This window comes from Oncorhynchus masou, unplaced genomic scaffold (genome assembly GCF_036934945.1).
Source record: "Oncorhynchus masou masou isolate Uvic2021 unplaced genomic scaffold, UVic_Omas_1.1 unplaced_scaffold_2684, whole genome shotgun sequence".
In the NCBI taxonomy this organism is placed as follows: domain Eukaryota; kingdom Metazoa; phylum Chordata; class Actinopteri; order Salmoniformes; family Salmonidae; genus Oncorhynchus; species Oncorhynchus masou.
In genome coordinates, this window is record NW_027009118.1 from 42,628 (window position 1) to 54,672 (window position 12,045).

General features: G+C 44.6%; 1 protein-coding gene across 1 annotated transcript in view; it reads left to right on the plus strand.

Annotated features, from left to right (window-relative positions):
- The window catches only part of LOC135533817 (parathyroid hormone 2 receptor-like), a gene marked incomplete at its 3' end in the record, with an annotated part of 29,169 nt that extends 17,219 nt beyond the window's left edge, over window positions 1–11,950 (plus strand). The window contains exons 7-11 of the mRNA XM_064961040.1: window positions 6,878–7,031; window positions 7,307–7,367; window positions 7,940–8,006; window positions 9,661–9,755; window positions 11,812–11,950. Of these exons, the coding sequence (XP_064817112.1) occupies window positions 6,878–7,031; window positions 7,307–7,367; window positions 7,940–8,006; window positions 9,661–9,755; window positions 11,812–11,950 (516 nt within the window). The remainder of the gene's footprint in view (window positions 1–6,877; window positions 7,032–7,306; window positions 7,368–7,939; window positions 8,007–9,660; window positions 9,756–11,811) is intronic.
- Between the last annotated feature and the right edge of the window lie 95 nt (window positions 11,951–12,045).

A 12,045-nucleotide genomic window follows, 5' to 3' on the forward strand; every position in this document is an offset into this window, starting at 1 on the left:
TCTGGGGAAGGGTACCAAAAAAAGTCTGCAGCGTTGAAGGTCCACAAGATCACAGTGGCCTCCATCATTCTTAAATGGAAGACGTTTGGAACCACCAGGCCGCCTGGCCAAACTTAGCAATCAAGGGAGAAGGGTCAGGGAGGTGACCAAGAACCCGATGGTTACACTGACAGTGCTCTAGAGTTCCTCTGTGGAGATGGGAGAACCTTCCAGAAGGACAACCATCTCTGCAGCACTCCACAAATCAAGCCTTCATTGTAGAGTGGTCAGATGGAAGCCATTCCTGAATAAAATGCACATGACAGCCCGCTTGGAGTTTGCCAAATGGCACCTAAAGACTCTTAAACCATGAGAAACAAGATTCTCTGGTCTGACAAAACCAAGATTGAACTCTTTGGCCTGAATGCCATGCATCAAAGTCTGGAGGAAACCTGGCACCATCCCTATGGTGAAGCATGGTGGTGGCAGCATCATGCTGTGGGAGAGTTTTTCAGCAGCAGGGACAGGGAGAGTAGTCAGGATCGAGGCAATGGTGAACGGAGCAAAGTACAGACAGATTCTTGATGAAAACCTGCTCCAGGTTCACCTTCAGAAGGTTCGCCTTCCAACAGGTCAACGACCCTAAGCACACAGCCAAGACAACACAAGAGTTGTTTCGGGACAAGTCTCTGAATGTCCTTGAGTGGTCCAGCCAGAGCCGGGACTTGAACCCGATCGAACACCTCTGGAGAGACCTGAAAATAACTGTGCAGCAATTCTCCCCATCTAGCCTGACAAAGCTTGAGAGGATCTGCAGAAAAGAATGGGAGAAACTCCCCAAATACAGGTGTGACTCGAGGCTGTAATTGCTTCAACAAAGTACTGAGTAAAGGGTCTGAATACTTACTCTACCATTTGAAAGTTTGGGGTCACTTTAATTGAATTAATAATTGTGTCCTTCAAACTTTGCTTTCACCAAAGAATCCTCCATTTGCAGCAATTACAGCCTTGCAGACCTTTGACATTCTAGGTGTCAATTTATTGAGATAATCTGAAGAGATTTTACCCCAATGCTTCCTGAAGCACCTCCCACAAGTTGGATTGGCTTGATGGGCACTTCTTACGTACCATACGGTCAAGTTGCTCCGACAACCGCTCAATAGGGTTGAGATCTGGTGACTGTGCTGGCCACTCAATTATAGACAGAATACCAGCTGACTGCTTCTTCCCTAAATAGTTATTGCATAGTTTGGAGCTGTGCTTTGGGTCATTGTTCTGTTGTAGGAGGAAATTGTCCAATTTAAGTGCCGTCCACAGGGAATGGGCATGGTGTTCTTCAAGATCCCTTTTACAAATCTCCCACTTCACCACCACCAAAGCACCCCCAGACCATCACATTACAGATGGCGTCAAGCACTCCTCGAGCATCTTCATGTTTTCTGCGTCTCACGAATGTTCTTCTTTGTGATCTGAACACCTCAAACTTAGACGATTCGTCTCTCCATAGCTTTTTTCCAACCTTCCTCTGCCCAGTGTCTGTTCTTTTGCCCATCTTAATATTTTATTTTTATTGGCCAGTCTGAGAAATGGCTTTTTCTTTGCAACTCTGCCTAGAAGATCAGCAGCCTCTCCACTGTTGACATTTGAGACTGGTGTTTTGCAGGTACTATTATTATTTTCATTTTTATTTTACTCCAATTTCGTGGTATCCAATTGGTGGTTACAGTCTTGTCTCATCGCTGCAACTCCCGTATGGGCTCGGGAGAGGCGAAGGTCGAGAGCCGCACGTCCTCCGAAACCCAACCAAGAATCACTGCTTCTTGACACAATGCCCACTTAACCCGGAAGCCAGCCACACCATTATGTCGGAGGAAACACCATACACCTGGCGACCGTGTCAGCGTGCACTGCACCTGCACAGCCACAGAAGTCGCAAGTGCGCGCCGGGCAAACCTTCCCCTAACAACGCTGGGCCAATTATGCGCCGCCCATGGGTCTCCTGGTCGCGGCCGGCTGCGACTGAGCCTGGGCTCGAACCCAGAATCTCTAGTTGCACAGCTTAGACCACTGTGCCACTTGGGAGGCCTTTGCGGGTACTATTTAATGAAGCTGCCAGTTGAGGACTTCTGAGGCATCTGTTTCTCAAACTAGACATAAATGTACTTTTCCTCTTGCTCAGTTGTGCACCGGGGCCTCCCACTCTTTCTATTCTGGTTAGAGCCAGTTTGCGCTGTTCTGTGAAGGGAGTAGTACACCGGGCTGTACGAGATCTTCGGTTTCTTGGCAATTTCTCGCATGGGATAGCCTTAATTTCTCTGAACAAGAATAGACTGACAAGTTTCAGAAGAAAGTTCTTTGCTTCTGGACATTTTGAGCCTGTAATTGAACCCACGAATGCTGATGCTCCATATATTCAACAAGTCTAAAGAAGGCCAGTTTTATTGCTTCTAAATCAGCACAACAGTTTTCTGCTGTGCTAACATAATTGCAAAAGGGTTTTCTAATGATCAATTAGCCTTTTCAAATGATACACTTGGATTAGCTAACACAATGTGCCATTGGAACACAGGAGTGATGGTTGCTGAAAATGGGCCTCTGTACGCTTATGTAGATATTCCATAAAAGATCAGCCATTTCCAGCTACAATAGTCATTTACAACATTAACAATGTCTACACTGTATTTCTGATCAATTTGATGTTATTTTAATGGACACTTTTTTGCTTTTCTTTCAAAAACAAGGACTTTTCTAAGTGACTCCAAACTTTGAACGGTAGTGTATGTGAATTTGATATTTCAGTTTGTTTTATAAAATTGTAAACATTTCTCAACTTGTTTTTGCGTTTCGATTTGAGGTATTGTGTTTAGATTTTTTTTTAAATCAATTTTAGAATAAGGGTGTAACCTAACAAAATGTGGGAAAAGTCAAGGGGTCTGAATACTTTCCGAAGGGGGTGTGTGTGTGTGTGTGTGTGTGTGATATATACACTGAACATAAATATAAACGCAACATGTAAAGTGTTGGTCCCATGAGCTGAATAAAAGATCTCAGAAGTTTTCCATACACACAAAAAGCTTATTTCTCTCAAATGTTGTGCACAAATTTGTTTACATCTCTGATTGTGAGCATTTCTCCTTTGCCAAGATAATCCATGCACCTGTGGCATATCAAGAAGCTGATTAAATGGCATGATCATTACACAGGGGCACTTTGTGCTGGGGACATAAAAGGCCACTCTAGAATGTGCAGTTTTGTCACACAACACAATGCCACAGATGTCTCAAGTTGAGGGAGCGTGCAATTGGCATGCTGACTGCAGGAGTGTCCACCAGAGCTGTTGCCAGAGAATTCAATGTTAATTTGTCTACCATATGCCACCTCCAACGTCATTTTAGAGATTTTGGCAGTATGTCCAACCAGCCTAACAACCGCAGACCACGTGTAACCACGCCAGCCCAAGACCTCTACATCAGGTTTCTTCACCTGTGGGATAGTCTGAGACTAGCCACCCAGACAGCTGATGAAACTGTGGGTTTGCACAACTGAAGAATTTCTACACAAACTGTCAGAAACCATCTCGGGGAAGCTCATCTGCGTGCTCGTCATCCTCACCAAGGTCTTGACCTTACTGCAGTTTGGCGTCGTAACCAACTTCAGTGGGTAAATGCTCACCTTTGATGGACACTGGCACGCTGGAGAAGTGTGCTCTTCACGGATGAATCCCTGTTTTAACTGTACCGGGCAGATGGCAGACAGCGTGAATGGCTTTGGGTGGGTGAGCGGTTTGCTGATGTCAACGTTGTGAACAGAGTTCTCCATGGTAGTGGTGGGGTTATGGTATGGGCAAGCATAAGCTACATATAATGAACACAATTGCATTTTATCGAGGGCAATTTTAATGTGCAAAGATATAGTGACAAGATACTGAGGCCCATTGTCGTGCCATTCATCCGCCGGCATGTTTTAGCATGGTAATGCACGCCCCCATGTCGCAAGGATCTGTACATCATTCCTAAAAGCTGAAAATGACCCAGTTCTTCTATGGCCTGCATACTCACCAGACATGTCACCCATTGAGCATGTTTGGGATGCTCAGGATCGATGTGTACGACAGCGTCTTTTAGTTCTCCTTCGCACAGCCATTGAAGAGGAGTGGGAGAACATTCCACAGGCCACAATCAACAGCCTGATCAACTATGCGAAGGAGATGTGTCGCACTGCATGAAGCAAATGGTGGTCACTCCAGATATGAACTGTAACTCAGTAACATTATTGCATGTTGCATTTATATTTTTGTTCAGTGTGTGTGTGTATATATGTATATGATGACATGTATAGACATTATGGAAAGTATATAGATAGAATAGTATTTGTATAGAAATAGTTAAGTAGGATAGGCCTTGACTAGAGTACATTATATACATATGAAGTGGGTAAAACAGTATGTCAACATTATTCAAGTGACCAGTGTTCAATTTCTATGTACTGTACATAGGGCATCAGCCTCTTAGGTGCAGGGTTGAGTAACCGGGTGGTAGCCGGTTAGTGACAGTGACTAAAGTTCAGCGAAGGTTACTGGGTGGAGGCCGGCTAGTGGTGACTATTTAACAGTCCTATAGCCTTGAGATAGAAGCTGTTTTTCAGTCTCTCGGTCCCAGCTTGGATGCACCTGTACTGACCTCACCTTCTGGATGGTAGCAGGGTGAACAGGCTGTGGCTCGGGTGGCTGAGGTCCTTGATGATCTTCTTGGCCTTCCTGTGACACCGGGTGCTGTAGATGTTTTAGAGGGCAGGCAGTGTGCTCCCGGTGATGCGCTGGGCAGACTGTAGCACCTTTCCGGAAAGCCCTGCAGTTGTGGACGGTGCAATTGCCGTACCAGGCGATGATACAGCCCAACTGGATACTCTCAGTGGTGCATCTGTAAAAGTTTGTGAGGGTCTTAGGGGCCAAGCCAAATTTCTCCAGCCTCCTGAAGAACTGTCTGTCTCTGTGGGTGGACCATTTCAAATTGTCAGTGATGTGTACAGCGAGGAACTTGAAGCTTTTCACCTTCTCCACTGCGGCACTGTCGATGTGGATGGGGGCGTGCTCCCTCTGCTGTCTCCTGAAGTCCACGATCAGCTCCTTCGTTTTGTTGACGTTGATGGAGAGGTTATTTTCCTGGCATCACTCCGCCAGGGCCTTCACCTCCTCCCTGTAGACTGTATCGTCGTTGTTGGTAATCAGGCCTACCACTGTTGTGTCGTAAGCAAACTTGATGATTAAGTTGGAGATGTGCACAGCCATGCAGTCATGGGTGAACAGGGAGTACAGGAGGGGTCTGAGCAAGCACCCTCGTGGAGCCCCTGTGATGATGATCAGCGTAGTGGAGGTATTGTTGCCTACCGTTAGGAAGTCCAGGACCTAGTTGCACAGGGTTCAGACCCAGGGCCCCAATCTTAATGATGAGCTTAGAGGGTACTATGGTGTTGAAGGCTGAGGTGTAGTCAATGAACAGCATTCTTACGTAGGTATTCCTCTTGTCCAGCTGGGATAGGGCAGCGTGCATGCGATTGCGTCATCCGTGGATCTATTGGGCAGTGGGTCTAGGGTGTCGGGTAATGTGGAGGTGATATGTGTTCCTTCACTAGACTGCACTTCATAATGGCAGAAGTGACTGCTACAGGGCGATAGTCAATTGTGTCGTTTCCCGCCATTCGTTCATTTTGGTACTCTGATTATTAGCTGTCATCAAACACGTGAGTCTGGAAAGACAATTCTCTTCAGTGTGCAGTGACTTCATCCTAGGGAATGTATACTAGATATATGAAATCCTGGCTTTTACAGCATACATTTTAGAAATGTCACATGCTGTAAATCTTTCTGTTTTTACATCAGGGTACGATTTAGAATGCAGGTAGGGCTATTCAGACAGGCCCAGAGACTTTTTCCCAGATTGTTTATTTTTATTTCGACAGTTCAGAATGTCGATATACTGTGGATGTATAGTTTGTGGAGGGGAGAAAGTGGCTGGGGCGGGGATTCAAACCCATGTCACTCCTATGCGTGCATGGTCGATTGCAGCACTACCACTGAGCCACACTGCTCCACCTAACCAACGTCTTTGATAATGTTGATGACCTTGCGGTGACAACGTCATATGACTTCAATGGAAAACAACACTGCATCAGTCATTTTCTGTGTCGTCCTCATAATCCTCAGCTTGAACTGAACTTTATCAACAGTCTCTTCGTACTGTTTCTCATACTGTGAGTCTAAGCTTAGCCGCAGTGGGAAATGACTGTGAAAAGAGGATCAACGGTTGAGGACCTCGGTTGCCCTTTTGCTGTATGTCAGGATATCCCCAGGCAGGCGGCAATTTCCTCTATACAAATGTCTCCGTCACGACAGACCAACATCAGGGAAAGAGGATAGCATTCAATGGTTTTTCTTTTCCCAGAACTTTAATTTTTATTACTAGAAAAACCTCGAATTTAGTTAACTATTTAGTTTGTATTACTAGAAAAAATATTATTCACTCAGCAGGTAAATCGTGACAAAAATACAGATGTGGCTTTTTGTGCATAGATGAAAAAACATCTGTTTGCAGCTAAAAATGTAGGCACCAACACATCTGATATCCATGCTACGACTAATAATTAAATCAGTTGGAATATGTTTCGCGGTCACAAAGCATTCTGTGGGGTTCATCTTGTGGGGCTAGGCTAACAATCACATCCTTTCATTTGTGCTTTATTGATATAGATTAGAGTGGGAGATAAGTGGCGAGGAGGAGACATAGTGAGAAGGGAGCATGCAGGGATTGAACCCTGGTTATGTGTATGGACCTGAAAGTGTTACCACTGGAACACGGCTCTGCACTACAGGATGTTTTTAACAAGCTGTTGTTTTTACCAGGTTGGATGCAAGATCACTGTGTTGCTCTTCATTTACTTCCTGGCAACCAATTACTACTGGATCCTCGTAGAAGGGCTGTACCTCCACAGCCTCATTTTCATGGCCTTCTACTCGGACACCAAATACCTGTGGGGCTTTACCCTGATTGGATGGGGTGAGCTGCTCTGCCGTCTTAGAAGCGCATGCAGTCACCAAATCACAACAGCGCTCATGTTGTTGACAGCCACATGTTACTATAGCTGTTATTCAAAATAGGAAAAGCACTCAGACATACGAGTTTGCTTGTTGCAGGTGCATGGGAATAGTTTTGTATCTTAAAAGAAAAATAATCCCACTGCTCTTGCCAGTATCAATTTAATTTATTCAGTGTACTGAATCTTGTAAAATCTTGAGATGGCAGTAAGCAATCATTATCCTCTCTAATTTCAGGTGTCCCTGCTCTCTTCGTCGCCGCCTGGGCTGCTGTCCGGGCAACGCTGGCAGACGCACGGTGGGTGAGAGTGACGCTCAACTTCCTCCTTCACCTACCATATTACACAGACACCTCCAGCAACACAATTTAAGTGGAGGAGCCCAGCGTAGCATGCGTGCCTATTGAGGAACTTTGTGCATCAGCTGTCTAGGCTCCCCACAATCATCTGGTTTGGAAATAGTATCTCCCAAGATGTTCTGCCCCTGAACAAAAACAACAGATTTTTACCTCATTTACCTTCAGCTCAGGGATTCGATCCAGCAACCTTTTGGTTACTGGCCCAACGCTCTAGCCACCAGGCTACTTGCCACCTCAGTACTCTTATTCTCATTCACAGTCAGCGGCCTACTTGCCTTAATGTTGCAGCTGCACACCTTCGACATGACACCATTACACTTTTATTAGCCTCTTCTCACAGCCATTGTGTGTGCGGAGCGCCCTGAGACTGGCAAGAGAGACTACACTTTTGTTGCACGACGACATACCGTTTTGAGAGCAGTAAAGAACTCCTGCAGTACAAATGTACTGTCTTTCTCTCCTTATTCTCACTTTCTCATTCTCTCTCACTCTTTCTCTCTCTCTCATAACAGATGCTGGGAGTTAAGTGCGGGTAACATTAAATGGATCTATCAAGTTCCCATCCTTACAGCCATTGGTGTAAGTGAAAAACATGATAATGCCTCTCCCCAATTCATCAATCATAGCCATTGAGGCGAGAATCCGGTAGTTTGCATCCATTACTAGAAGGTTACATTGCTGACTCTTATCTTGATTTTTTATTAAAAGTGTTTTATTCTCTATACAGCTGGATTCATGTTCAAGTTTTAGTAACTTTGGTCAAGCTTATAGCTTAGTTTGCTCTGCACAGCTTCATACCTGGAGTCTCTGGGCGAAGTCCTTATTTCGGGAGACAAAGTAAAGAAATTAAATCAAGACAAATAAGAGAAGTTGAAACCTGATAACAAAAACTGGTGACATACAAAAAATAAATGGTGGTCCTGGTGGCTTTTTGTCATGCAAAAGCTATTTACTAACTGTAACTCTTGTTGTGTATTATACTCTTGAAGAACTCAAATCCGAAGAGAGGATTTCATCTGCTTTTCTCCGGGCCAGAAGCTTTCTCTCTGCCCCTTGGAAGAGTGGAGTGACACCTTGCTCCCTGGTGTATACCTGTCCCAGCTCCCTAGTGGCCTAGTGACTCCCTAGTGTACCTAAGCCTAGTGTATACCTTCCCCTCTCTGCTCTTAGTCAGCTACCAACACTCTCAAACTGACACCACTGACTCAGTCTCAGCAGAGATACATACATTTGCATCTCTTTCAATACTATTGCTCTTATCCTGCCACATGAGGTGGACCAGGGACTTAGGATCTCCTAATGAAATCAAAGTAGACTACAGGCTACAGTCTCTTCTTTCGATTAAAATGTAATCTCATCCAAACCTTTGATGGTACAAGTTCAATGGTATCATGGTAGAAATGTCATGATGAGAGATAACGGTGAGGGAGTTCATTAGATATGCTGTGTATTGATGCCCAGAATCTTTTTTATTTTTTTATTTATTGGGACCAACATGACAGAGGGGTAGACAGTCAGGTGGGATTAACAGATTAAAGGGTTGGAGTGGGGATTGAAACCCGGTATCCGGTGGGGAGAGGAATATGTGTCTAAGCCGGGAGCTAGGCCACAGGCACTGCACAATTTGTGTTTCTATCCAGACTCCTGAGTGATAATGCCAAAGCAGTGGGTTAGACCTTTGAAATGATGTGCTGATAGAGCCTCTCCTTCTAGTATTATTAGTGGGTTTAGTTCAGTAGGAGTAGTTTCGGAGGACTGACTGACCTGGCTGACAGCTACTCCTCAGGGCCCTAGTGCAGATCCAGACAATGTAACCTACAGAACGGTAGGCCCACTACAATGACACAATCTGACCATGTCACCTACAGAGCGGTAGGCCCACTACAATGACACAATCTGACCATGTCACCTACAGAGCGGTAGGCCCACTACAATGACACAATCTGACCATGTCACCTACAGAACGGTAGGCCCACTACAATGAGACAATCTGACCATGTCACCTACAGAACGGTAGGTCCACTACAATGAGACAATCTGACCATGTCACCTACAGAACGGTAGGTCCACTACAATGAGACAATCTGACCATGTCACCTACAGAACGGTAGGTCCACTACAATGAGACAATCTGACCATGTCACCTACAGAACGGTAGGCCCACTACAATGACACAATCCCAGTACAATGAGCAGTGAATCATGCGTGCTTTTTGTTGTTGTTGTTTTTTCAGCTCAACTTTATTTTGTTTGTGAATATTGTGCGAGTGCTGGTCACAAAAATCAGAGAGACGAATGCTGGGAGATATGACACTCGGAAGCAATGCAGGTAGGGTTGGTGTCTCATTAGTGCCTTGTTGCTTTAGTCAATCTTATTTATGTGATTTTGTGGGGGAAAACATTAGAAACTGTAAATACCGCTTTTGATTAAATTTGCCGTTTTTATAGAAATGGCTTATTCTAAATATGTGCCTTTGATGAGTTTAATCATTCTTCCTTTATATTCATGATCCATGTGTTTGTGTTTGCAAAGCTTTCACGTCATTTAATCAGGCTTAGGATACAGGTTATGAATTTAGAGCAGGTTAATCTGTGTCTGAAACTCTGAAGCTCTCGACGTGTTGTTATTTATTAAATGTATTGCATCGTAGCCATGAGAATGCATCTTTTATTTTCTAATATGTGTATTGGAAAAGATTCATTGAACATGACTCCCATAATGCATTGCGGTCAGGCAAAAAGCTGATTTTTTTTTTTTTTTTTTTTACGCCAATAACCAGTCTGAACCAGTGGAGGCTGCTGAGGGGAGGACGGCTCATAATAATGGCTGGAATGAGTCAATGGAATGGTATCAACCACATGGAAACCAGGTGTTTGATGCCATTCCATTGAATCCATTCCAGCCATTATTATGAGCCGTCCTCCCCTCAGCAGCCCCCACTGGTCTAATCTAATCTTTAGCATATTAAACCCAGTTGTGGACATCAGGTATCTTAGCGGTTTAGACCATTGGGTCAGTAACCGTTTTTTTTAGAATGAACAGTCCATGCATGGCTGGGGTGAGTGGGTCCTTGATGATGGTGCTGGACTTCCTGACTACTCTGTTCGTTGCAGAGGTTGAGAGCTCATTGTCCCAGCTGCGGTGTTTGTACATGCTCTTCTCATATCTAAGTGCAAGACACATTTTGGCATGCTGTGAAGCCATCCCTATAGGGCTGCCTGAGTCTTTGTTTAATTCCCACTTATGTCTGGGGTAATGTGTTGGTTGGCAGCTCTGTGCCAAGGCTGAAGGCTGAGGGGGTAAGACTCCTATCAGTCATTAGTAAACAGGCCCAACAACAGACAATACTTCAGATCCACCTTGTCTCTTGGGCCGCTCCATTCTCGCAGGTGTAGATAGGATTAACACTGATAAGGCTCTGGGCAAAAGTAGTGTACAATATAGGGAATCTGGTGCCATTTGGGATGCAGACTTTGTTTTCCTCTTGCTCTCTCTAACTCTTTCTCTAGCTGTGATTTATTCCATTTAAAAAAAACTACTGAGCATCTTCAAATAATTTAGATGCAGACGTTGGCTCGATATTGATACTAACGTCGCAGATTGTAATGTGCAATCATCCTTGGCTATTGACATTTGTATCACAAATCTGTTGAGTGGAAAGTGCACAAATGCACAAGGGAGCCGTGCTTGACTTGGGCCGGAGCTCACCGGAGCGGAGTACCGGTCCCTCAAATGTTCGACTGCTTGAGCTCCTGTTCCTCTTATATTACCTCAAACTTATTGCGGAACATGTAGCTAAATGTAAACAGTACCCAGGACCCAAAATGAGTACCAGCATATATTCCAGTCCAAGTCGAGCACTGCAAGGGACTGTCAGATAAAGATGGCTGCCAAGAAATTCAATTATTTTAGCTCGATGCCAGCTGCATGTGGTCTTCTCCATCTTGTCCCTCTCAAACTCCATCCAAACACATGTCAAATGCACTTTTCCAGACAGTGTGCTTTCTCATATAGCCTACTGCAGGTGTGTCAAACTCAATTCCTGGAGGTCAGAGTTTCTGCGGGTTCTCTCTTCTCCCTTGTACTTGATTGATCAATGAAGGTTATTGATTAGGTAGGAACTCCCCTCAGCCAGTTTTATAGGTCTTAATTGGACACGCATCTAAAGGAAATAACAAATATCAGCAGACAATCTGCCCTCCAGAGATTGATTTAGCCAGACCTGGCCTAATGTATTGTATGACAATAATCTCTAACCATGTTGCAGGTCTGTTTTTAAGATAACATTGTTGGGTTGTTATATGTACATTGACTGTTTGTAAGATGCTGCACAAAGGATTCCTTCAATAGAGGATTATACAGTTTTCTACTGTCCCTTTCACAGGAAACTGGCTAAGTCCACTCTAGTGCTGGTGCTAGTGTTCGGGGTCCACTACATAGTGTTTGTGGGCATGCCACACTCGATCAACGGGGTCGGATGGGAGGTCCGAATGTACTGTGAGCTCTTTTTCAACTCTTTCCAGGTGCTCGCTTTCACCCCAGTTGGGGATGCTGTTTTGTATTGCATGTAACTGATCTGTCATATATTGCGCATTGCTAATAGCTTTTGAACTGTAGA